This window comes from Ursus arctos, unplaced genomic scaffold (genome assembly GCF_023065955.2).
Source record: "Ursus arctos isolate Adak ecotype North America unplaced genomic scaffold, UrsArc2.0 scaffold_4, whole genome shotgun sequence".
Taxonomy (NCBI): Eukaryota; Metazoa; Chordata; class Mammalia; order Carnivora; family Ursidae; genus Ursus; species Ursus arctos.
Window position 1 is genome coordinate 1,324,213 of NW_026623056.1, and position 25,970 is coordinate 1,350,182.

General features: G+C 38.5%; 2 protein-coding genes across 2 annotated transcripts; both read right to left on the minus strand.

Annotated features, from left to right (window-relative positions):
• Positions 1-638: 638 nt before the first annotated feature.
• LOC125281853 (olfactory receptor 4M1-like) lies at positions 639-1,581 on the minus strand. Its single transcript, XM_048215784.1, is given in 2 exon segments — positions 639-839; positions 841-1,581. Coding segments are annotated over 2 exon segments (942 nt in total).
• A 3,962-nt stretch (positions 1,582-5,543) lies between these two features.
• On the minus strand, positions 5,544-24,479 carry LOC125281845 (olfactory receptor 4S2-like). The gene is made up of 3 exons (XM_048215776.1): positions 23,545-24,479; positions 17,391-17,475; positions 5,544-5,606 (listed from the first exon to the last, which is right to left on the minus strand). The coding sequence occupies exons 1-3, from the start codon at positions 24,420-24,422 to the stop codon at positions 5,544-5,546; spliced, it is 1,026 nt and encodes a 341-aa protein (XP_048071733.1). The 5' UTR covers positions 24,423-24,479.
• Between the last annotated feature and the right edge of the window lie 1,491 nt (positions 24,480-25,970).

A 25,970-nucleotide genomic window follows, 5' to 3' on the forward strand; every position in this document is an offset into this window, starting at 1 on the left:
AATTGGGTTCTTAGTATCAGGGAATAATAAATTGATCTCTACTAAATAATTCACTAAAAGATTCTGAGAACCAGTACACCCAGGTCTCTTTCATAGGTACTTAAAAAAAAATGGCTTAATGGGAAAGAACTCTAGATTATAGGGCTAACAAAAGCAGCACCTTACTAATGTAATTTTAACATGAGAAACAGAATTAGAAAATACAGAAAACACACAAAAATGACAAAGGAGATAATCTTTTAAAAATCACACAGCTAGATGTCTGTCAATTCCAGTCAACCTAGACTCCCTTTCCTCCAAATCTGCTTTCACACTGGAGCATGTAAGTAGAGACTGCCTATAAAAACCACTACTTGGCTGGCAACTTCCTCTGGAATAAGAGGGGGTCTCATGTAGTAACCAAACTCTGCTATGAATTCTTAAAAATTGCTTCTAGGATATAGCAAAATCTTGAATTCTGTCACTGATACTTATTTCCATCTTAACTGCTTTGTTTTTTTTTTTCCCCAAATAGAGGGAAAAATCTGAGAATTTAAGAACTCAGATGAAAAGAGGTAGTGAAAACATTATTACTGCAGCAAATGCTTCCTACTTTAGGAGGATGACCCGGAAAGATTGTAGAATATGCCACTTATCTTTCACTTCTCTTTGCATAAAATACATCTGTTGACCAACTTCCTCATGGCTGTCTTTACTTCCTTATTTCCCAAGGTGTAGATAATGGGATTAAGTAAAGGGAATATCACAGTATGGAACACAGACACCACCTTATCTAGGGAAAAAGAGTCAAATGGGCGAGCATAAATGTAGATGGATGGTCCAAACATAAATACCACAATGGGTGATGTGGGAATAGCAGGTGGACATGGCCCAGCTGGTACTCTCACCTGAGCCTGAGTGTTTCTTCAGCATGGCCAGGAGGAAGGCATAGGACATTAGGAGAGCAATGAAACATACCACAGAGATCAGACCACTGCTAAAAATCATCACTAACTCCTCTGGGAAGGTATTGGCACAGGCAATCCGGACTACCTGCGTGATGTCACAGAAGTAACTGTCTAACTCATTGGGCCCACAGAAGGGAAGTCGAACAATGAGAGCCACTTGTATTATAGAATGAATAAAGCCCCCCAACTAGGAGAGAGCCACCAGGATACAGCAGAGACGTCGATTCATGAGAGTAGCATAGTGGAGAGGGCGGCAGATGGCGGCATAGCGGTCAAAGGCCATTACTGTGAGCAGGAACATCTCGGAGGCCCCAGTGAAGTGCAAGAAGAAGAGCTGTGCAATGCACCCACCAAAGGAAATTCTCTTATTTTCCACAAAGAAATCTACGAGCGTTTTAGGGGCTGTGATGGAGGAGTACCAAATGTCAAGGAAGGCTAGATTAGCCAACAGGAAATATATGGGTGAGGTCAGATGAGGGTCAAGCCCGATGGTGCAAATAATAAGAATATTCCCTGGAAGGATGAACAGATAGAAGGATAGAAATATGACAAATAGGACTAGTTGTACTTCTCGAGTCTGGGATAAGCCAGTGAGAACAAATTCGGTCACCCTGGTGTAATTTACGGGTTCCATTTCTTCACTTTTTTTTTAATAATATGGCTATAAAAAATACAGAAATTACAATTATTCCAAATAGCATTTAACTAGATTTATTTTACTGCTGTTGAAATCATCAGATTGTTCTGTGTCATTAAGGGACTGTATTAGGATACATTTGATTGTTCCATTTGATGTCTGATAAGCCAAGACAGGGAAAGAGTAAGTGATGACCTGAAAATTAGAAACACTGAAACCATATGAAGTATGTCACATATCTGAAACCAAAATCCCAATCTATTACTGTTATTAATTTCTATTTTTTATGTAACTCAGCAGTGCACTGATCCTTTCCCCATATATCTACCTTAGTAAGCATTATGTGTAACTACTTATGAGAGAAGCTAAATTGTAGACTGGTAACAAGTAAATCTAGTTATTTCTAGATTTTTTGTTGTTGACAAATCTAGCAAACTTGAAAACTTATGCTTCTTGTCTAATATCAGGTACACTGATCTGGCAGTATTTTCATTTTAATCTTTCAAAAAGATCTCAGGGTTTCATGTGTGGTGAATAGACATTTTTTTTTCCTTAACCAAAGCCTATACAGCTTAATCCTTGGCAATAGGTAAGCAGCCACAATATGCAACAATGCAGGGCCATATATGAAAATTCTTCGAGCTGTAACCAGATGTCATTATTCCACTGACCATGCAGTTTATCCACTGTTCCATGAAGGTAGGAAGAAGATATAGTGATCTGAGGAATGGGTATGCTTGCCACCCAAGCTAACCCATTCTGCCAATTCAAGGTGACAGTGGGAATAAGATTATTGCTAAAATTTTGCTCAAGTCCTAGTATTGAACCTACCACTATAAGATAGAACAAAACCCATCAAATAAAAATAAGATAATCATTCACTTTACCAGATATGCTTCTTCTTTTAAGTAATATAAAAACTGCCCATCAAAGCAAGTATTTCTTGTAACCAACAGCCAATACTGAAGAGTTGTTTCTGTTCTACTGATGTGCAGTTTTATAATATTGCCTCTCTTCAGGAGGTAAGCATAGAAAAACAAACGTAAGATTTTATAAAACAAAAAAACAAAACAAAACAAACAAACAAAAAAAGATTCTATAAAACCAAATAGATTTAACAGCATCCAGGCACTAAAGCTTATGAATACTATTGACTAAAGAAACCCAATGTTTCTTCCCTGCAATCTACTGACTCAATTTGTGCATAATTTTATCAAACATAGACATATGCCTTCCTGATCTGTTAAAAAAGCATTCATAAAGAAGGGATGGTTCACTACAAGTAGACACACAGAGAAAAGACCAGTAATTAGCAGCAATCTGACACAAAAAGCAGAAAACAAAAACACTCAGAAAGCTCAGCATTATGGGACTATTTAGCAAAAAGGGTAAATATTCCCACATCCATGAATAGCCCAGGGTGGGCCTCAGTGATTTAATTAATCGTGTTTAGTAAGTAAAGAAATTTAAAATTCAGTTTAGAAAGATTTTAGTCGAAAGAAAGATAATGCTGCCAGTTTTCAATCCTCAACTTTCTTAAGAGCATGATTATCCAGAATGACATATTTCCTAGCAACCCAGAAAGCAATGCTTTCATCCTATTTACCTGGAGAAGGTGACTGATAGCCTCCATAAAACTTTACATATGACATTGAAAGCTCTATCCCAAAATAAACACCTTCTGTGTCACTTCTATAAACTGTTTATTCAGCAAGTATTTAGGGGACATCTACCATGTGCTAACTGCTGAGAACAGAACAATGAACAAGGAAGACTCAGTTTCTGCCTCACTGAACTTCCACTTTAGAAATATAGACAAACAATTTAGTAAACATCAATAAGTAAATGAATTATAAATAAGCAAAATAAATAATTACCACTATAAATAAGAGACAAGAGGGAAATAAAAAGGGAATTATGATAGAAAATAAATGGTAGTGGCACATGGTACTGATGGTGAGGATTTTTTTAGAAAAGCATCTTTCAACTGGTGACATTTCAACTAACTTTGAAAATAGGAGAAAAGCGTTTTAGGAACAGAGAATAGCAAATACAAAGGCTTTGAGGCAGGGAAAAGTTTGTAGGAACTACAGAAGACCTGCAACTTACTGAAGCACAAGAACAGAGTAGAAATAGCCAAAGACCAAGTAATGTGGTCAATAAAAAGAAAATTAGATTTTAACAGGTTCCAATATATTTTGGAATATATTGTTATGTTATATAGCTTGCTAAGCTATTAAAAATGTAACTTTATATCTTCTATGTCTAAAATGAGGTTCATCCAACACATTCAAGTTTTTAATAAAATTTGAATGAATCTGCCGTAAATATTTAGGAACACTCTGTCCACACTCTAAGAAAAGCTTGGGGATGTGCCAATATAATCTGGAGCAAGGAATTCTGTTTGTGGGAATTCTGGGAGGAGATAAGCCATCCGTGGGTGCTGGGTTAGGGCATTTCCTTCCTAGGCTGTCATCTAGAAAGAGTTAGCTATCCTAAGCCAGCACTTACTCTTAGAGCAGCTGTACTGGTTGGTCGGCAGGTTTTACTTTATCCTGCCTACACTACACCCCCCAAGGCTGCTCCTCTTTTTAGTCTCTTTAAATAAAAATTGTATATATTTAAGGTGTACAACACAATCATTTGATACACATATACAAAGTGAAATAAGTACTATCATCAAGTTAATTAACAGAATCTCTTCACACAGTTTTTTCAGTTTTCACAGTTTTTTCAGTTACAAGAACACCTGAAACCTACCCTCTTAGCAAATTTTCAGCATTCAATAGAGTATTATTAATGACAGTCAGTATTCTGTCCATTAGCTCCCCAAACTTATTCATTCATCCTACATAACTGCAACTTTGTTTTTGACCAACATCTCCCTATTTCCCCCACCTCCTTGTCCTTGGTAACAACCACTCTACTCTCACATGGAAAAAGGAAATGTGATATAATAATATAATAATAATAATTATATATATATATATATATATAATTCTGTCTTTAAAAAAAAGAGATTCTGAAATTTTAGCTATCATCCATTTGCAACAACATGGATGAACCTGGAGGATGTTATGCTGAGTGAAATAAGCTGAACAAAGAAATACTGCATGATCTCACTTATATGAGAAATCTAAAAAAGCCTGCTCCTCTTTTAATAACATCTAGTGAATTCCCATTCCATGCTTAATCTGCAGGGATATAGTATCTAGAGGATGACTATGGAGAAACCTAGAAGTACAGAAGCTTTCCCTACAGGTGAGTGAACCGTGAACTCTCCTCAAGGGAACAAGTGCTTTGGGGAAAAGTAAGAATCTGTGCAGAACTTCTTCCTTACCAACAATGCAGTGTTTGTCCATGTGTCTAGCCAAGCTCTTAGTAACCACATGGAGAATAGTTATCTTGCCAATTTGAGGAACTGGGGAGTCTAGCACAGAGATCCTGGAATAGTAAAAGATTAAATGACTCAAGAGATACTGGATTACCCTCATACAAGAGGCATTTTAAAATGTTAGCTATCATCATGAGCACTATTGATTCTCTTTCCCCACATAAAGATGTGAATGAGAAGGCAGTGTCTCCCAGAGTAAAAGTCACTCATCTTAGCCCTTCCTGGAAACCAAAAGCTCACAATGCAAAGAACTGCTTTCAGACCCTGCTTTAATAACATAATGTAGAAGGAGCAAGCTGAAACTGAGAGGCTAGGAAAATGGAAGAAAGGGAAATGTACTGATGAAGGGGAAGAAAGCTGTAAAAGAAAGAGGCCGTTATTAGTCCTGCATTTCTTCTGAGAATGAAAACAGTCATCATTATAGGTCACATTGCCACTGGTGAGTATTCATTTAAACGAAAAAGCAAAATAGTTTTATAAAATAAAGAAAGAAAATGTTGATAAATAGATTCAAATGAAGATTTATTGAAAATTCTTCCCCAGAGAAGAATAGTACTTTAGCCTTTCAAACCTGCCGATCATGGGACTGTGGTGAAGGCTTTGTGGTAGAACTTAAGCCTTCCCTGAGCTAGGGAACAGAACAAAGGAAACCCTGAGAAATGGGACTAAGGTCAAGTGAGGAAGGGAGCCTCGAGGCAAGCATAATAGGAAGGTACTAGATTTTTAGAAAACAGAAATATGTGTTTATTTTTAAAGAGTACTCTACCTCAGTAGGATCCATGTTAGAGCAAACCATTCAAAAAAGGATATTTTTAGAACATAGGTTAAGGAATCACAAAAACAGTCATTATTTGAAACATTTTATCTTTATGAGTCTTATATTGTATATAGACAAGCCATATAATATTATATATTCCTTTAATTTCTCTAAAATCTTTATAAAGAATTGAATTTTAGAAAGTGTGGGGTACTTATGTGACATGTACTCCAGTTTGAAAGGCAGCTATAAAGAGCGCTGAAGAAGAATTAAGACACTTGGCTTCCCATGAAAGCTTAGCCACCAAAATCTGTGTGACCTTAGGAAGCTCATTCAACTTCCCTCTACAAAAGTTTCTTCCTAGCAACATAAGGGATTTCAACTAGAATTTTAATGAATAATTTAGCTGTATAATTCTATGATTCGATGAAGAAAAAAGTGGATTGAGAGTGAAGACCCCAGGAAGGTATATTAAGAACAATGTGGGGGACAACGTGCAGGGACAGTGATTTAATCATCATTGTGGATACAGACAACATGTAAAAGAAATAAATTCATTTTTCCGATTGCTAGGACATCGAGCTTACCTATCTTATTCTGTAAGGAGATACTCTGTGACCTCTGAGACTACTCTGTGAGGAGGCAGCATACAAACACATCTTTACCATATAGAAGGATATGTGGATACCAGGAATCTTTAGTCTCACAAATAAACCAGCAGCAGAGAATACCAAAGCGTAGTGATTATCTTGATTTCCTATATTCTTTGTGGCCCAAAGGAAACTAGGGAAGAAGAAAGCATTAGGATCAGAGAAGGGCAGATTTCAATACGAGAGAATCATCTGCTGCTTGTGCATTTCTCTTAAAATAGACAGATATAGGGTGTGAGTGCTTTGGCTCTAATCACAGCTGATAAGTTACTAGTTATGTGACCTTGAGCAACTCACTCACTTCTCTCCCTTAATGTGTCCGTTAGTGCAATGGAGATAGTAATAGTACCTACCTCATAGGTATTATTGTGGGGATTAATGAGCTAATGCATGTAAAGCTCAGGGAAAAAAAACCCTGGTATATAATTTATACTTACTTAAATTATTATCACTATCGTCATTATGATAATAATGGTGCTTGTATTTCCTTTGCAAAGAAGCAAGTTCATTAGAGAAACTACTGTTTTTATATATGATGTCGAAAATATTGCCCTTCAATGTCTGTTTAGACGTCTTTATTCCTACTCTATCCCCAACTACTCTCCTTGGATCCAGAAGACTAAATCTGAGAAACAGCTTAGAGAAGAGGCCAAGAAAATCTGACTTCTAAACACTGCCATCTTCTCCTGTTTTCCCCAGGCTACAATCCTATGCGACTGTTGATAAATTACTATTGTTAGGGATCCTGGGTGGCTCAGGCCTTTAAGAGTCCAAGTCTTGGTTTCGGCTTAGGTCATGATTTCATGGGTCACAATCTCATGGGTCATGAGATCAAGCCCAGCATCGGACTGCCCGCTCAGTGGGGAGTCTGCTTCTTTTTCTCTTTCTGCCCCTCCCCCCATTTGTGCACATGCTATCTCTGTCTAAAAATAAATAAATCTTTTTTTTAAAAATCACTATTGTTAAATCATCTGGCTAGTCTCAGAAGGCCTTTTTACCAAAATGCCTGAAATTCTGTATGAATAATTTCTAATGAACACTAGACAAATCTGGACTCCCAAAGTAATACCCTGTTCACATCTCAAACAAAACAAAAACCCTGTACTCATAGCATTGTAGGTTTTCAGTTTCTATTTTAGCCAAAATACAACTGAAACTCTGAGCCCCTCAAAAATATGAAGGCATGTCTCACTTATATATCTATCTAGTGCCTAATATAATTTCTTGCACACTATGGTCCTTAATATGTGTTTGTTGGATGGATGGATGGATGGATGGATGGATGGATGGATGGATGGATTTGTAAGTGAATAAACTAGTTGATGACCTTATAGGAAAAAACTGTTAAATACTTCTAAGTTTAATTGTTTCCTTAATCCATTTGGAGTTTTCTGACTCTGCTTCATGATCCGGATTTTGTTTCCTGGAATCCTCTTTTTAAGATACCTATTCTACCCATATTAATTTCAAATAAGAGTCGAGTCTCTTTGCTTTTAAGTTTTGTTGTTGTTGTTGTTGTTGTTGTTTTTTCTTTATCACTTCCAGAGTTGTTGCTACTACCAACTCCAGTTGAAACATGTCAGGCCCTATCTCCCCCATCTTCTTCACAGTGGCCATCTTGAGAAACCATCATAAGGTCAGGTTTTTCCTGACTTCATTTTAGGAATGACAGGATTCAAAATTTTGGAAGATTATTTTAATGATTTGGCACTCCCTGAAGACTCTTAAATCAGAACAACCTTCCCTGATCGAGACTGTTTAAGAATGGCTCACCCTGTAAATAAGAGATGACCAAGTCATCCTTCTCAATGCCCTGTTCAGCCTTGATTCAAAATGCCTTCCCTGTGGGCATGAAACAAAAGAAGAACTTGTTTGTCCACCTTGGTTAAGGTCTTCTCTATAGGATCACTGTTTCCCTAACACCTTTCCTTACTAGAAGCTTCTGCTTCTTACCACTATTCTTTGAGTACTTTACAGAGTTATTCCCATTACTATATCTACCCCGTTGTCTCAAAAAATAGAGTAGTTTATGTAAATAATATAATGCCAACCTTCCACCTACCAGTTGCTGGCGACAGTTTTGGTGTAGTCAGGGACTGTAGAGTGGTAGAGGTTCCTCTTCCCCCATCTACAACAGAAAGCTCTGTCTTCTATATTTTGGGATACATCAGTTCCTTCCATGATGTAACAATGAGCTAACTAGTATCATGGATTGTGACTAAGAAAATCATTTCTCTGGAGGCCAGGGTCAGCCAGCTAGGAATCAAAACAGTGAGGGAATAATTTAAAAGTTGATGTGTGCTTCATCCAAGGAGCATAGAAACACATCTGAATTTCCCAGAACAAGTAAGGAAATGGCTCATTTCCCTAGGTTACAAGTAGAAAATGTTATGATGTGTGATACCCCCTCTAGACTGTGATGTGCATTTCCAATTCTACTGTCCCAAAGGACTATATCGCTTAGAGATGTTGGATCCTTAGGAAAATGGAGACCTATCCAAACCTAATACTACACAAACTGCTTGAACAGCTTACAGGCCTTAAGTAATAACTCCTTAATATTTCTTTTATTCAGTGTCTTCTCCATGTGCTTCATGATTAGCTACTGTATGTCAGACACTGTACTAGGCACCAAGCATATAATGATGAATAAGAGAGAAACTCCTTATTTCCCTAAATCAGCCGGTAACTGACTGTCCCATCTATGAATCCACAAATAATTGTCAATACCTCTCACCTAGAAATGTTCTCTGATAAAGAATTTTAGGTTCTGGAGAGGAGTTAAGATGGCGGAGGAGTAGGGGACCCCTTTTTCAGCCGGTCCCCTGAGTCGAGCTGGATAGGTAACAGACCAGCCTAAATAACCACGGAATCAGCCTGAGACGCAGGAAGATACATCTGGATCTCTACAAATGAACATCTCCAGCGCTGAGTATTGAGGTACCAAGAGGGGAGCCCTAAAACTGCGCACAGATATTGGAAGTTAAACGGAAGGGGGAGGGAGCCGCCATGTTTGGGCGCCGGGAAGCGGCAGCCACCTGCACGGGGGAGCGGGCGGACTCACGGAGGGCACCCACAAGAGAGCGGACTGAGACCGGTGAGCCATGAACGCGAGCCACCAGGCATCTCCCGGAACACCGGAATCCCGGTGTGCTCACGGGATCCAGACTGAGACCGGGAGCTCCCGGAGCGTGCGCGGGGTGGCTGGCGGCTGGCGGGCCACCTGCACGGGGGAGCAGGCAGACTCGTGGTCGGCACCCGCGAAACAGCAGACTGAGACCCTGAACCGGGTGCGCGCGCCACCAGGCTTCTCACGGAACTCCGGAATCGCGGTGTGCTCACCGGGCATAGACTGAGACCGGGAGACCCGGGAGCGTGCTGGGCGGCCGGTGGCTGGCGGCATTAGAAACACAAAGGACAGAGACGCGCTGGCCCTGGAAGTGAGGGCAGGGACGCCGGGTGTGGGGCGCACATCCCGGGACGCTGCAGGGTTGAGGAGCAGGAGCAGTAACAGAGTTAAAGTGGCCAGAACACCAGTGGAGAGCGGTCTGCAATCCCTCTGTTCTGTGACAGAGGCTGAAATTTGGCTGCTGCTGCTCTGACTCTCAGAAGAGGCACAGCAAACCGCCAGGGAAAGCCGCCAGAGAACAAAAGCCTGGAAATACCGGCTCAGAGAGTGCCCATCCCCATCCCCCCTCGCAGGGGACACGGAGACTCTACCCAAACAGGGTTGCCTGAGTATCGGCGCGGCAGGCCCCTCCCCCAGAACACAGAAGGCAGGCTGAAAAATCAAGAAGCCCACAACCCGGGGGCGCCTGGGTGGCGCAGTCATTGAGCGCCTGTCTCCGGCTTAGGGTGTGATCCCAGCGTTCCGGAAAGGAGTCCCTCATCCGGCTCCTCCGCTGGGAGCCTGCTTCTTCCTCTCTCACTCCCCTGCTTCTGTTCCCGTTCTTGCTGACTGTCTCCCTCTCTCAGATAAATAAATAAATAAAATCTTTAAAGAAGAAGCCCACATCTCTAAGATCCCTATAAAACAAGGGGCACGGCCTGGGACCCAGTCAATAATTTGGGCTCTGGACAACCCCGCAACCTCTCCTCATCAGAATGACAAGAAGGAGAAGCCCCCCCCCCCAGCAAAGAAAAGACAGTGAGTCTGTGGCCTCCGCCACAGAAATAACGGATATGGATGTAACCAAATTATCAGAAGTGGAATTCAGAGTAACAATGGTCAAGATGATGAGTAGACTTAAAAAAGTATTAAGGGAAATGTTACTGAGAATATAGAATCCCTAAGGGCGGAAATGAGAGAGAATTTGACAGAAATTAAAAATTCTATGAGCCAAATGCAGGCAAAACTAGAGGCTCAGACGGCCAGGGTCACCGAAGCAGAGGAAAGGGTTAGTGAATTGGAGGATGGGCTAATAGAGGAAAAAATGAAAATAGAAGATGCTTTTAAAAAAATCCACGCCCACGAATGTTGGCTACTGGAGATTACTGACTCAACGAAACGATCCAATGTTAGAATCATCGGCATCCCCGAGGGGGTGGAGAAAAACAGAGGTCTAGAAGAGATATTTGACAACTTGTAGCTGAAAACTTCCCTAATCTAGCAAGGGAAACAAACATTCGTGTCCAAGAGGCAGAGAGGACCCCTCCCAAGCTCAACCACGACAAACCTATGCCACGTCACGTCATAGTGCAATTCGCAAATATGAGATCCAAGGATATAGTATTGAAAGCGGCCAGGGCAAAGAAATTTCTCACGTACCAAGGCAAAGGCATCAGAATTACGTCAGACCTGTCTACACAGACCTGGAATGAGAGAAAGTGTTGGGGGAGCATTTTTAAAGCTCTTTCAGAGAAAAACATGCAGCCAAGGATCCTTTATCCAGCAAGGCTGTCATTCAGAATTGATGGAGAAATAGACATTTCAGAATCACCAGTCACTAACCAATTTCATAACCAAGAAACCAGCCCTACAGGAGGTATTATGGGGGGTTCTAAGTAAAAGTAAAAAGGCCCCAAGAGTGATACCGAACAGAAAGTCACAGCCAATACAAACGAAGACTTTACTGACAACATGGCATCATTAAAAGCATATCTCTCAGTACTCAGTCTTAATATTAATGGCTTAAATTCTTCCTTAAAATGACACAGGGTTGCAGATTGGATAAAAAGAAATGACCCATCCATTTGCTGTCTACAAGAGACTCATTTTGAACCCAAAGATGCATTCAGACTGAGAGTAAGGGGATGGAGTACCATCTTTCACACAAATGGACCTCAAAAGAAAGCTGGGGTAGCAATTCTCATATCAGATAAACTGGATTTTAAACTACAGACTTTAGTTAGAGATGCAGAAGGGCACTATATTATTCTTAAAGGAAGTATTCTACAAGTGGATATGACAATTATAAATATATATGCCCACAACAGGGGAGCAGCAAGATACACAAGCCAACTCTTAACCAGAATAAAGAGACATATAAATAAAAATACATTAATAGTAGGGGACCTCAACACTCCACTATAAGAAATAGAACACCCTGGCAAAAATTAAGCAAAGAATCAAAGGCTTTGAATGCCATACTCGACGAGTTGGACCTCATAGATATATATAGAACACTACACCCCAGAACCAAAGAATACTCATTCTATTCTAATGCCCATGGAACATTCTCAAGAATAGACCATGTTCTGGGACACAAAACAGGTCTCAGCCGATACCAAAAGATTGAAATTATCCCCTGCATATTCTCAGACCACAACGCTCTGAAATTGGAACTCAACCACGAGGAAAAATTTGGAAGAAACTCAAACACTTGGAGACTAAGAACCATCCTGCTCAGGAATGACTCGATAAACCAGGAAATCAAAAATCAACTTAAACAATTTATGGAGACCAATGAGAATGAAAACACAAGGGTCCAAAACCTATGGGATACTACAAAGGCAGTCTTAAGGGGGAAATACATAGCCATCCAAGCCTCACTCAAAAGAATAGAAAAATCTAAAATGCAGTTTTTATATTCTCACCTCAAGAAGCTGGAACAGCAACAGAGGGACAGGCCTAATCCATGCACGAGGAAGCAGTTGACCAAAATTAGAGCTGAAATCAATCAAGCAGAAACCAGAAGTACAGTAGAGCAGATCAACTGGACTAGAAGCTGGTTCTTGGAGAGAATCAATAAAATTGACAGACCACTGGCAAGACTTATCCAAAAGAAAAGAGAAAGGACCCAGATTATTAAAATTATGAATGAAAAAGGAGAGGTCATGACGAACGCCATTGAAATTGGAAGGATTATTAGAAATTTTTATCAACAGCTATATGCCAATAAACTAAGCAATCTGGAAGAGATGGAATCCTTCCTGGAAACCTATAAACTACCAAGATTGAAACAGGAAGAAATTGATTTCTTAAACAGGCCAATTAATGATGAAGAAATTGAGTCAGTGATAAACAACCTTCCAAATAACAAAACTGCAGGCCCGGACAGTTTTCCTGGGGAATTTTACCAAACATTCAAAGAAGAAATAATACCTATTCTCCTAAAGCTATTTCAAAAAATAGAAACAGAAGGAAAGCTACCAAACTCATTCTATGAGGCCAATATTACCTTGATCCCCAAACCAGGCAAAGACCCCCTCAAAAAGGAGAATTACAGACCGATTTCCCTAATGAATATCGATGCCAAAATCCTCAACAAGATCCTTGCTAATAGAATCCAGCAATTCATTAAAAGGATTATCCACCACGATCAAGTGGGATTCATACCTGGGATGCAAGCGTGGTTCAATATTCGCAAATCAATCAGCGTGATACATCATATCAACAAGAAAAGACTCAGGAACCATATGATCCTCTCAATCGATGCCAAAAAAGCATTTGACAAAATACAGCATCCTTTCCTGATTAAAACCCTTCAGAGTGTAGGAATAGAAGGTACATTTCTCAATCTCGTAAAAGCCATCTATGAAAAGCCTACTGCAAATATTATTCTCAATGGGGAAAAGCTGGAAGCCTTTCCCTTAAGATCAGGTACACGACAAGGATGCCCACTCTCGCCACTATTATTCAACATAGTACTAGAAGTCCTTGCAACAGCAATCAGACGACAAAAAGGGATCAAAGGTATTCAAATCGGCAAAGAAGAAGTCAAAATGTCTCTCTTCGCAGATGACATGATACTCTATATGGAAAACCCAAAAGAAGCCACTCCCAAACTATTAGAAGTTATAGAGCAATTCAGTAACGTGGCGGGATACAAAATAAATGCTCAGAAATCAGTTGCATTTCTGTACACGAATAACGAGACCGAAGAAAGAGAAATTAGGGAATCCATCCCATTTACAATAGCACCAAAAACCATACGTTACCTTGGAATTAACTTAACCAGAGACGTAAAGGACCTATATTCTAGAAACTATAAATCACTCTTGAAAGACATTGAGGAAGACATAAAAAGATGGAAAGATATTCCATGCTCATGGATCGGAAGAATTAACATTGTTAAAATGTCTGTGCTACCCAGAGCAATCTACACTTTCAATGCTATCCCGATCAAAATACCGAGGACATTTTTCAAAGAACTGGAACAAATAGTCCTTAAATTTGTATGGAAACAGAAAAGGCCCCGAATCTCCAAGGAACTGTTGAAAAGGAAAAACAAAGCTGGGGGCATCACAATGCCGGATTTCGAGCTGTACTACAAAGCTGTGATCACAAAGACAGCATGGTACTGGCACAAAAACAGACACATAGACCAATGGAACAGAATAGAGAGCCCAGAAATGGACCCTCAGCTCTTTGGGCAACTAATATTTGATAAAGCAGGAAAAAACATCCGGTGGGAAAAAGACAGTCTCTTCAATAAATGGTGCTGGGAAAATTGGACAGCTACATGCAAAAGAATGAAACTTGACCACTCTCTCACACCATACACAAAAATAAACTCCAAATGGATGAAAGACCTCGATGTGAGACAGGAATCCATCAAAATTCTAGAGGAGAACATAGGCAGCAACCTCTACGACATCGGCCAAAGCAACCTTTTTCATGATACATCCCCAAAGGCAAGAGAAACAAAAGATAAAATGAATTTATGGGACTTCATCAAGATTAAAAGTTTCTGCACAGCCAAGGAAACAGTCAGAAAAACTAAGAGGCAGCCCACGGAATGGAAGAATATATTTGCAAATGACACTACAGATAAAGAACTGGTATCCAAGATCTACAAAGAACTTCTCAAACTCAATACACGAGAAACAAATAAACAAATCAAAAAATGGGCAGAAGATATGAACAGACACTTTTCCAATGAAGACATACAAATGGCTACCAGACACATGAAAAAATGTTCAAAATCATTAGCCATCAAGGAAATTCAAATCAAAACCACACTGAGATACCACCTTACGCCAGTTAGAATGGCAAAAATAGACAAGGCAAGAAACAACAATTGTTGGAGAGGATGTGGAGAAAGGGGATCCCTCCTACATTGTTGGTGGGAATGCAAGTTGGTACAGCCACTCTGGAAAACAGTGTGGAGGTCCCTTAAAAAGTTAATAATTTAGCTACCCTATGATCCAGCCATTGCACTACTGGGTGTTTACCCCAAAGATACAGACATATTAAAGAGAAGGGCCATATGCACACCAATGTTCATAGCAGCAATGTCCACAATAGCTAAATCGTGGAAGGAGCCGAGATGCCCTTCAACAGATGACTGGATTAAGAAGTTGTGGTCCATATATACAATGGAATATTACTCAGCTATCAGAAAGAATGAGTTCTCAACATTTGTTACAACATGGACGGCACTGGAGGAGATAATGCTAAGTGAAATAAGTCAAGCAGAGAAAGACAACTATCATATGATTTCTCTCATCTATGGACATAAGAACTAGAATGATCAGTAGGGGAAGAAAGGAATAAAGAAAGGGGGGGATAATCAGAAGGGGGAATGAAACATGAGAGATTATGGACTATGAGAAACAAACAGAGCTACAGAGGGGAGGGGGGTGGGGGAATGGGATAGGCTGGTGATGGGTAGTAAGGAGGGCATGTATTGCATGGTGCACTGGGTGTTATACAAAACTAATGAATCATCGAGCCTTGCATCGGAAACCGGGGATGTACTGTATGGTGACTAACATAATATAATAAAAAATCATTATAAAAAAAAACAATTATAAGAAATATTGTCTTTTTGCTTGCATGCAGAGATTTTTTTCCTTCTATTTAAGTTTCAATAGTTTTATTAGAAATGCCTCAATTTTAACCATTTTGGTCAATTTTCCCAGTACAGAATGTATTCCTTTTCAGTGTTGTATGCAGCACATCGTTTTGAATTTTTAGATAATATTACAATGAAATTCTTTACAGAAAATAAGATGAGCCTGAATAACTTTCCTGCCTCACTGCTGCAGGGCTTAATTTTTTTCCAACTTTATTGGGAAATAATTGACAAATAAAATTGTATACATATAAAGTGTACACTATGTTGCTGTGAAATACACATACATTGTGAAAGGATTACCAAGAACAGAGTAATTAACATATCCATCACCTCACAGTGAGCTGTTTTGTAAGTGTGGTGAGGAGTCTTAACACCTCCTCTCTGGGACCTTTGTGTTTGCAATACCACTTATTAACTATAATCACCATGCTGTGCATCACACCCTCAGAACGTGCTCTTCTTATAACTGAAGGTTTGCACCCTTGACTACGTCATCCCATTTCCCCTCTCCCAGCCCCTGGCAACCACCATTCTAGTTTCTGTTTCTATGGAATTAGCTTTTTCTCATTTCCTTTTCTCTCTCTCTTTATTTATTTTTTTTCTTAGATTTCACATGATCATACAGCATTTGTCTTTCTCTGCCTGGCTTATTTCTTTTAGTATAATCTCAGGATGATCGTCTCTCCCATACTTACAGAGATATATCCCTTCTTATTCCCTCCCCCACCAATAACCAAATATCTCTCCTTCAGTCCCAGAGTTCCTGGTCTGTGAATTTCTATTATATCCTGGGAAATTTCTACTCAGGGTAAAACTTCACATTTCTCAGAATATTTCTGAGAGCCTGAAGATGTCAGTTGTCTCCTCAGACAGCCTTTTTTCCTATGCCCTGCTATCTAATCTAATGCTGAAAACTTGAAAGCTTCCCTAAGGTTCAACTGGATTTATAAATCAACATAGATTTATCTGTTGAGTACTTCAATTAAAGTGTGGGACCTTCCTTTTGGGGGTAAATAGTAGTATATAATTATTTTATATTGTTTGGCCCCTTTAGCTCATAATCTGGTATTTTAAGAAAAATATTGTCACGTATTTTTGTTGAAGACGTTTTCTGGATTTTTTTGTTTGTTTCTTTTTTGCTATCCCACTTCATTTATTATTTTGGGGGAAGGATTGGATAAACCTAGTTTTGTGGCAATGTCGTCACCTTGCCCACAAGATTTAGAACTATGATTAATACCTGTGTATGATAACTTCAAAAAAAAAAGAATTTTAGGTTCTATCTCAATTTAATTCTATCAGCGTGATCTCCATTTCATGTTTTTCAGAAATTTTTCTTCCTTAAATTATCTTTATATTATACTCTGTGAAGTGATGATGACAGAATTACCTTTAGTAAAGTTGCAGATACAAAATTAATACCTGGAAATTTGTTGCATTTATATACACTAATAACAAATAGCAGAAAAAGAAACTAAGAAAATATCCCATTTGCAATTACACCAAAAAGAATAAAGCAGCTAGAAATAAGCTTAACCAAAGAGGTGAAAGAACTATACTCTGAAAACTATAAAACACTGATGAAAGAAATTGAAGACAACAAAAACAAATGGAGAGATTTTCTATGCCCATGGGTTGGAAGAATTAATGTTAAAAAGGACATACTACCCAAAGAATTCTACAGATGCAATGCAATCCCTATCAAAATACCAACAGCATTTTTCACAGAACTAGAACAAATAATCCTAACATGTGTATGGAACCAAAAAAGACCCTGAATAGCCAAAGCAATCTTGAGAAAGAGGAACAAAGCTAGAGGTATCACACAATACCAGATTTAAAGATATACTACAAAGTGGTAGTAATCCAAACATTATGGTACTGGCACGAAAAGAGATACACAAATCAATGAAACAGGATACAGGTTTCAGAAATAAACTCACACTTACATGGTCAACTAATCTATGACAAAGGAGGCAAGAATATACAGTGGGAAAAAGACTGTCTATTCAACAAATGGTGTTGAGAAGACTGGATAGCAACATAGAAAAGAATGAAACTGGACCACTTTCTTATACCATACATAAAAATAAACTCAATATGGATTAAAAACCTAAATATGACACCTGAAACCATAAAACTTCTAGACCAGAACATAGGACATGATTTCTCTGACATCAGCCATAGCAACATTTTTCTAGATATGTCTCCTCAGGCAAGAGAAGCAAAACCAAAAATAAACTATTGGGACTATGACAAAATAAAAAGTTTCTTCACAGCAAAGGAAAAAAACAGTAAAACAAAAAAGGTAACCTACTGAATGGGAGAAGATATTTGCAATACTAATGTATCCAATAAGGGGTTAATAACCAAAATATATAAAAAGCTTATACAACTCAATATAAAAAAAAAGTCCAATTTAAAAATGGGCAGAGGATGGGGCACCTGAGTGGCTCAGTTGGTTAAGCGACTGCCTTCAGCTCAGGTCATGATCTCAGGGTCCTGGGATCGAGCCCTGCATTGGGCTCCCTGCTCAGCAGGGAGCCTGATTCTCCTTCTCCCTCTGCCTGCTGCTCCCCCTGCTTGTGCTCACTCTCTCTCTTTCTCTCTCTGTGTCAAATAAATAAATAAATAAATAAATAAATAAATAAATATGGGCAGAGAATCTGAATAGACATTTTTCCAAAGAAGACACCTGGCCAACAGACATATAAAGGGATGCTCAGCATTACTAATCATCAGAGAAATGCAAATCAAAACCACAATGAGATATCACCTTACACCTGTCAGAATGGCTAGAATCAAAAAGATAAGAAATAACAAGTATTGTTGAAGATATGGAGAAAAAGGAAAACTTGTGCACAGTTAGTGGGAATATAAATTGGTACAGCCACTATGGAAAACAGCATGGAGGTTTCCCAAAAAATTAAAAATAGAAATTCCGTATGATCCAGTAATTCTGCTACTAGGTATATACCTAAAGATAATGGAAAATGGTACCAAAAGATTGGGATCATGCCCTGCATATTTTCAGACCACAACGCTTTGAAACTGGAACTCAATCACAAGAGGAAATTTGGAAAGAACTCAAATACATGGAGCCTAAAGAGCATCCTACTAAAGAATGAATGGGTCAACAAGGAAATTAAAGAATTTTTAAAAATCATGGAAACAAATGAAAATGAAAAGACAACTGTTCAAAACCTTTGGGATGCAGCTAAGGTGGTCCTAAGAGAGAAGTACATAGCAGTACAAGCCTTTCTGAAGAAACAGGAAAGGTCTCAAATGCACAACCTAACCTTACACCTAAAGGAGCTGGAGAAAGAACAGCAAATAAAGCCTAAATCCAGAAGAGAGAAATAATAAAGATCAGAGCAGAAATCAATGAAATAGAAACCAAAAGAACAGTAGAACAGATCAATGAAACTAAGAACTGGTTCTTTGAAAGAATAAGATTGAAGAGATAATGTGAATGCTTATGTTTATTGCAGTATTACCTACAATAGCTAAGATATAGAAGCAACACGAGTGTCCACTGATAGATGAATGGATAAAAAAGATGTGGTATATATCTACAATAGAATACTATTCAGCCTAAAAAATAATGAGATCTTGCCATTTGCAACAACATGGGTGGACCAAGAGGGTATTATGCTGAGTGGAATAAGTCAGACAGAGAAAGACAAGTGGCATATGATTTTACCCAGAGGTGAAATATATATATAGCAGAAAGAGACCCATAAATACAGGGGGAAAAAACAGGTGGTTGCTGGAGGAGAGGAGGTTGGGGGGATAGGCAAAATGGGTGAGTGGGAGATACAGACTTCCATTTGTGGAATGAATAAGTCACAGGGGTAAAAGATAAAGAATAGGGAATATAGTCAATGGTATTGTAATAGTGTTGTAAGATGACGAATGATACCTATGCTAGTTGTTAGTGTAGCATAATATATAGACTTATCAAATCATTATGGTATACACCTAAAATTAATGTAACATTGTGTGTCAATTATATTTCAATTAAAAAAAAGGAAACATGGAGGAAACTTAAATGCATAGTACTAAGTGAATGAAGCCAATCTGAAAATGCTACATACTGTATGATTCCAATTATATGACATCTGGAAAAGGCAAAACTATGGAGGCAGTAAAAAGATCAATGGTTGCCAGGGCTTGGGGGGCAGGGGGCGGGGGTGGGGATAAGGAAGGATGAAAAGGCAGAGCACAGAGAATTTTTAGGGCAATGACACTACTCTGTATAATAATATCATGATAGATCCATGTCATTATACATTTGTCCAAACCTACAAAATATTCAGCACCAAGAGTAAGCCATAATGTAAGCTATGGACATTGGGTGATTATGATGTTTTGTAACAAATATACCACTCTGCTGGAGGACACTGAAAATGAGGGAAGCTATGCATGTGTGGGGGCAGGGGAGGTATGGAAAATCTTTGTACGTTTCCTTTAATTTTGCTGTGAACCTAAGACTGCTTTAAGAAAATTAAGTCTTAATTTTAAAAAATCTAGAAAAAGAAAATCTCTCTCCTTTTGCATTTCTTTATCTACTCTTTCTGCCAATCCCTTCAGGCATAATGGCGTTAACAGCTCTACTGCTTCTAATCCCTGGTTATGGTACTGCCCCATATGACTCCTCCATATCTAACATTTTATAGACAGTCCATCTGTGAGTTTCTCTTTGTGAATTATTCTATTTGGAGTGTGTCATCAGTTTTCTCTTAGGGTCCTAAATGATATAGATAATTTTCCATAAATGTATCCTTAAGCCCATCAACTTGTTCCATCCTATTGACTATGCCCTATGACTAAGATGCTCCATCATCATAGATAATAAAATTCCCACTTATCTCTGTTTTCTGAAGCCTCGCCTCCTGGGGCTTCTATCCTTCTGCTTTCTATCGCCCCCTATGCCTGCTAGACAGCTCTCATCGTAAAAGTGCTTTGGGCCACCCCCTACACTGATTCCTTGAGCTTATCTCTTTCTCTTTGTTGCTTTTGCTGGGACACATCCTCTCATACTTTCAAAGAAAGGGTACTTATAAATTTTATAAATCTTTGCATGGCTGAAAAGGTCTTATACTACTTTCATATCTGATGGTTTTGTTCTGTCTAGAATTCTAGGCTGAAAATCAGTTTTGGACACTTTTCTACCGTATTGAAGGGTCCAGTGTTGTTACTAAATACTCTAATGCCTTTGGATTTTACTTATTGTTTTGTGGCCTATATTTTTTTCTGTCTCTCTCAATAATCTTATAATCTTCTCAACCTCTAGGGGAATAAAATTGCATAATAATGCACCTTAGTTCTTGTTTTCACATCACTAGGGTGGGCAATCAATACATTTTTTGTATCTGGAGACTTAAATCTTCCTGCTATGAGTTTTCCTTTCATTGTTTCTTTTAAATTCTTCCCCTCCGTTTTCTCTGGAAACAAATATGAGTTGAATGTTTTACCTTTTGCTTAGATTTTTCATACTTTTTTCTATTGTTCATTTCTTTGATTTTTTAAATTCTACTTTCATGGAGACTTCTTTGACTCTATCTTTCAACCTCTGTTGATTTGTCTTAATTTTATTTATTACTCCTTTTATTTTGTTTCCAAAAATAATATTTTTATTGTTTAGTTTTTTTAATATCATGTTCTCATTTCAGAATTGCAAGTATTATCTCTGATCAATGTAAAGATATCAGTGGTTTTCAAAGTGAATTTTTTTCTGTGTTATCTTGGATTCCACAAAATTCCGGTGGGCCTTCCTAAAGTCTTACTTTTTACTTTAACATCTTATGTGTATTAAAGAATTTGGCACCAAAATTTTGACCAAAACTCTGGATCGATCAATAGAGCAGAGCCAACGAACTGGTCGGATTCTGGTCAGGGTTCTAGCAGAGAAACAGCCATCCTATTTATGATCTCCAAAGGCAGAATGTGAAAGACTTTTCTCTAATATAATTTAATTTCTTAATGCAAAGATGTCAATGTTCTGTATGTGCAGCATATGCCTGTGTGAGCCTTTGGGAGTGAAGAGAGAGGATGGGAGACTGAACCATTCCTTTCTCTTAATCTCCCTATTACTAGCCCTGAATGCCACCATCTCCTTTACATGGTGCGCTGTCATCTCAAACATGTCAGGGATTCTGGGAGATAAATCTGTCTATTTCTCCTCAGTATCCCCCTCAGTTGCTATTTTAGTGTTAGCCTTTTTATATGGCCAAAGCAATTACACCTTTGTCTTCTCTTTTCCAAATATTTGTTGGAATCTTCTGTCTGCACAGTCTAACTTCTGTCCTGTTTTCTTTGTTGCTCTGAGTATAAACTTGTTTCCCCATCACTGTTGTTATTGTTGTTAACTTATTTAGATCTTAGAGGGAAAAGGGAAAACTAATGTAGCCCACAGTTTTAAATATAAGTTCAATATATTTATTTTTTAAATAGGTATTAATAAAAAGGATAGACATCCTTTTCTGCAGAGAAAAAATAATATGAAAAATATAATGACATAAAATAACATATATGATAAAAATATAGTGACATGTAAGAAAATAACATAAAAAAGTGTTAGTGGTGATCATGTATAGAAAGCCTAAGGGCAGAGAAATCATTTTAAAGAGTTTTCAAAAGTCTCACTCACCAACTACAACCAACATCATAGTATCCACCTCCCGTGAAAGGGACAGACTGGTAAATGTTATGTTTCAGTGGGGCCACCATAAGTAATGTCAAGTCTCTGTTACTAAGGAAAAAGGAACCATGGATACTGGGGTAACAACAGGTAGACTGTGTCACAAGAATCTATGGTGCATCCAGCCCTGTGCCATATACGGGGAGTGGAAAAGAAGTAAGATACATTACTTACGTCCTTAATAAGTTGTAGAAATGAGATTAAATACACTAAGGGAACAAAAACCAGAAAGAAAAGAAGTGTCTGAAAGCATTTTATGAACTATAAGGAGGTGTGCTTAAAGCACACAGAGAAAAATATATAAATAATAAATAAATAAATAATAAATAAATAAATAAATAAATAAATAAATAAATAAATAAATGTATGTTTGATGAAAATAATCAGGGCAGAATTTTTAGAAGATATGAGTTATGAAACAAGATCTAAAAAGTTCCTCAGAGGGTGCCCAGCTGGCTTAGTTAGTGGAGCATGCGATTCATGATCTTGGGATTGTGAGATCAAGCCCCACATTGGGTGTAGAGACAGTTTAAAAATAAAATCTTGGGGTGCCTGGGTGGCTCAGTGGATGCGTGTCAAACTCTTGGTTTCAGCTCAGGTATGATCATGAGATCAAGACCACATCAGGCTCTGGGCTCAGCAGGGAGTCTGCTTGAAGATTCTCTCCCTCTGCCCCTCCCTCCATGTGCACACACTCTCCCTCCAAAATAAGTAGAATAAATGTTTTAAAAAAATAAAATATAATCTTAAGAGTAAAAAAATAAAAAGTAAATTAAAAGTTCTTCAGAATAAAATTGCCTTTTCCACCCAGCTATTCTACTCAGCTATTACACTTCCGTTTTTAAGAGAAATGGTCAGATTCCTCAGAGACAGTTTTCTCTTGTAACCTCATTCTAAATCATTCAATTATAGATTAAGAAATCTTAATTTGAATTAAAGGGGTCTACAACATGAGACCCCTTTAACTGAGATACTGAGTTGGAGTTTTTACCCTCCTACTCTAAAAGTAAAAGAAGATAAACCTTGACAGTATGGAAACGTCTAAGTTTAGCCCACCAAAAGACAGAAAAAGAGAACTGTCTCAAATTATTGCCTGTTCAATGAAAACCTTGTACAAGACAGTTGAATTTTAAAGACTATCCTTTAAGCTCATTAATAAGTTATAGACTACTGAAGGTATCAGCTAATTCTCTGATTTTGCAATTCTGAAGAGCTATGCCTTCTGCTTTTCCTTCAAGGAGACCTTGAGACTCCATATCCGTTTCATGGCATTCTTTACATCCTCATTCCTCAGAGTGTAGATGAGTGGGTTTAACATCGGGGTGATGGTAGTATAGAACACAGACACAGCCTTATCCAGTGGGAAAGTAGTGGATGGACGCAGATAAATAAAAATACAAGGGACAAAGAAGAAAGTTACTACAGTGAAATGAGACCCACAGGTAGAGAGAGCCTTGCGCCGGCTCTCTGAAGACCGCTTGCGAAGACTGAATAGAATGACGGTGTAGGAGGCCAGAAGAATGAGGAAACACCCCAGAGAGATGAGACCACTGTTGGCAATCACCAACATATTTACCAGGGTTGTATCAGCACAGGCAAGTTTTAGGACTGGGTGGACATCACAAAAGTAGTGGTCAATGACCCGATTATTGCAGAAAGGCAGCTGAAAGGTCAGGAGGGTCTGAACAAAGGAATGACCCAGGGCTCCTAACCAGGACAGTGATGCCAGCACAATACAAGCATTGGCACTCATGATGGTGGTATAACGGAGAGGGTGGCAGATGGCAGCATAGCGGTCAAAAGCCATAACGGTCAAGACAAAAATCTCAGCACAACCAAAAAAGTGGAAGGTGAACATCTGAGTTACACAGCCCCAGTAGGAAATGGTCTTTTTCTCAGAAATAAAGTCTGCAATCATCTTGGGTGCTGTGGCTGAGGAATAGGCAATGTCCACAAAGGAGAGGTTACTGAGGAAGAAATACATGGGTTTATGGAGCCGGGGATCAGAAAAGACCGTGAGCAGAATGAGCAGATTTCCCACCATGACCACGATGTAGAAGAGGAGGAATAAGGCAAAGAACATCAGTTGCATTCCAGGATCTTGGGAAAGTCCTAGGAATATAAACTCAGTGACATTGTTAGCCACTTCTGTGGGGACCCAGATGATACTGGCTTGGTGGCTCTCGTTCCCTGCAAAAATAAATAAATATCATAAACCACTGTAAGCATGGTGAAGCCTAACAGGAACAGTCTTATGAAAATATTTAAGTGATGCTAAATAGGAGATGAAATTCTTCATATTTCTTAAACATAATTAATGGATATTTTTCTCACCATTAATTTTCTTACCACGTTATTGACTCACATTGGAGTTTCTGTTATACTTAGGCCTATAGTTCCTTTCTCCCAAATAATAATCTAGAGAATATGAGGGGTTTTTTAATTGGATTTAATGTTGTTCCCTAGTTCTCCCTCTGTATTTCTCTCTCTGCCTCTCTCTCTCTCACTCTCTCTCTCTCTCTCTTTCTCATTTTGCCAGATATTCTCTTTGGGTTGGAAAAATTTAAATTAATTATTAAATGGATAAATTAATTTTGGGGGGTTAAGATAAATGCAAGAAGTCAGAATCTGAGATTTGATGCCAAACTTCTTAGATGAATCTTTTTAAATATCATGTACACAGATCAACTTTAGAAGAATAACATTCTACTTAAGTTAGAAAGACTAACTTGTGAGAGTTAGTGAGAAAGTGAGAAAGACTGTTTTTAGTTTCTAAATTAGGTTGGAAGTTTCAGTACAATTAAAAATTAAGTCGTTTTCCCTTTCTTCCCCTACTAATCTTCCTAGAAAGGGGGGGGTAATCAGAAGGGGGAATGAAGCATGAGAGGCTGTGGACTCTGAGAAACAAACTGAGGCTTCAGAGGGGAGGGGGCTGGGGGAATGGGATAGACCGGTGATGGGTAGTAAGGAGGGCACGTATTACATGGTGCACTGGGTGTTATACACAACTAATGAATCATCGAACTTTACATCAAATAAATAAATACATACATAAATACATAAATAAATAAATAAATAAATAAATAAATAAATAAATAAACAAAGTCGTTTTAGTGACCAAGAACAACAGCGACAGAGGCCCCCTGCTCACCAATAACCCATGCTTACAAATCATATTGGGGGAGTTTCAGTTCTAAGCTTTGGTCTCCATGTGAAAATTCTATTTGCCTGCCAGTAAGGAATACCTGAGGAGTGGTCAAGCTATACAGAGAAATAATTTTCCCTTGTTGCTCTAAAAAGTTTAAAACTTTAAAACTTGTTGAGACTCCTATCATCCTCAGTCCTCTTGCCTTGAAAAAGCCCTCTCCCTGTAACCATAGGTAAGCATCAGGAATAAGGTTTCCCATACAGATAGCGCTATAAATGGTAGTTAAAGATAAGTGTCTGACACCATTTTACAAACTATATACAGGGATCCTCAAGGCACACAGATGAAACTATTGGGTAAAAGTTATCAGAGAAGAATTCTTAAAAGAGGTAAATCGTGAGACAAGATCTAAAGAAGTTCCTCAGAATAAAATTAGCTTTTTTAAAGAATTGCAAATTACTAGCTATCTTCCATCTTTGCTAGGAACACCTC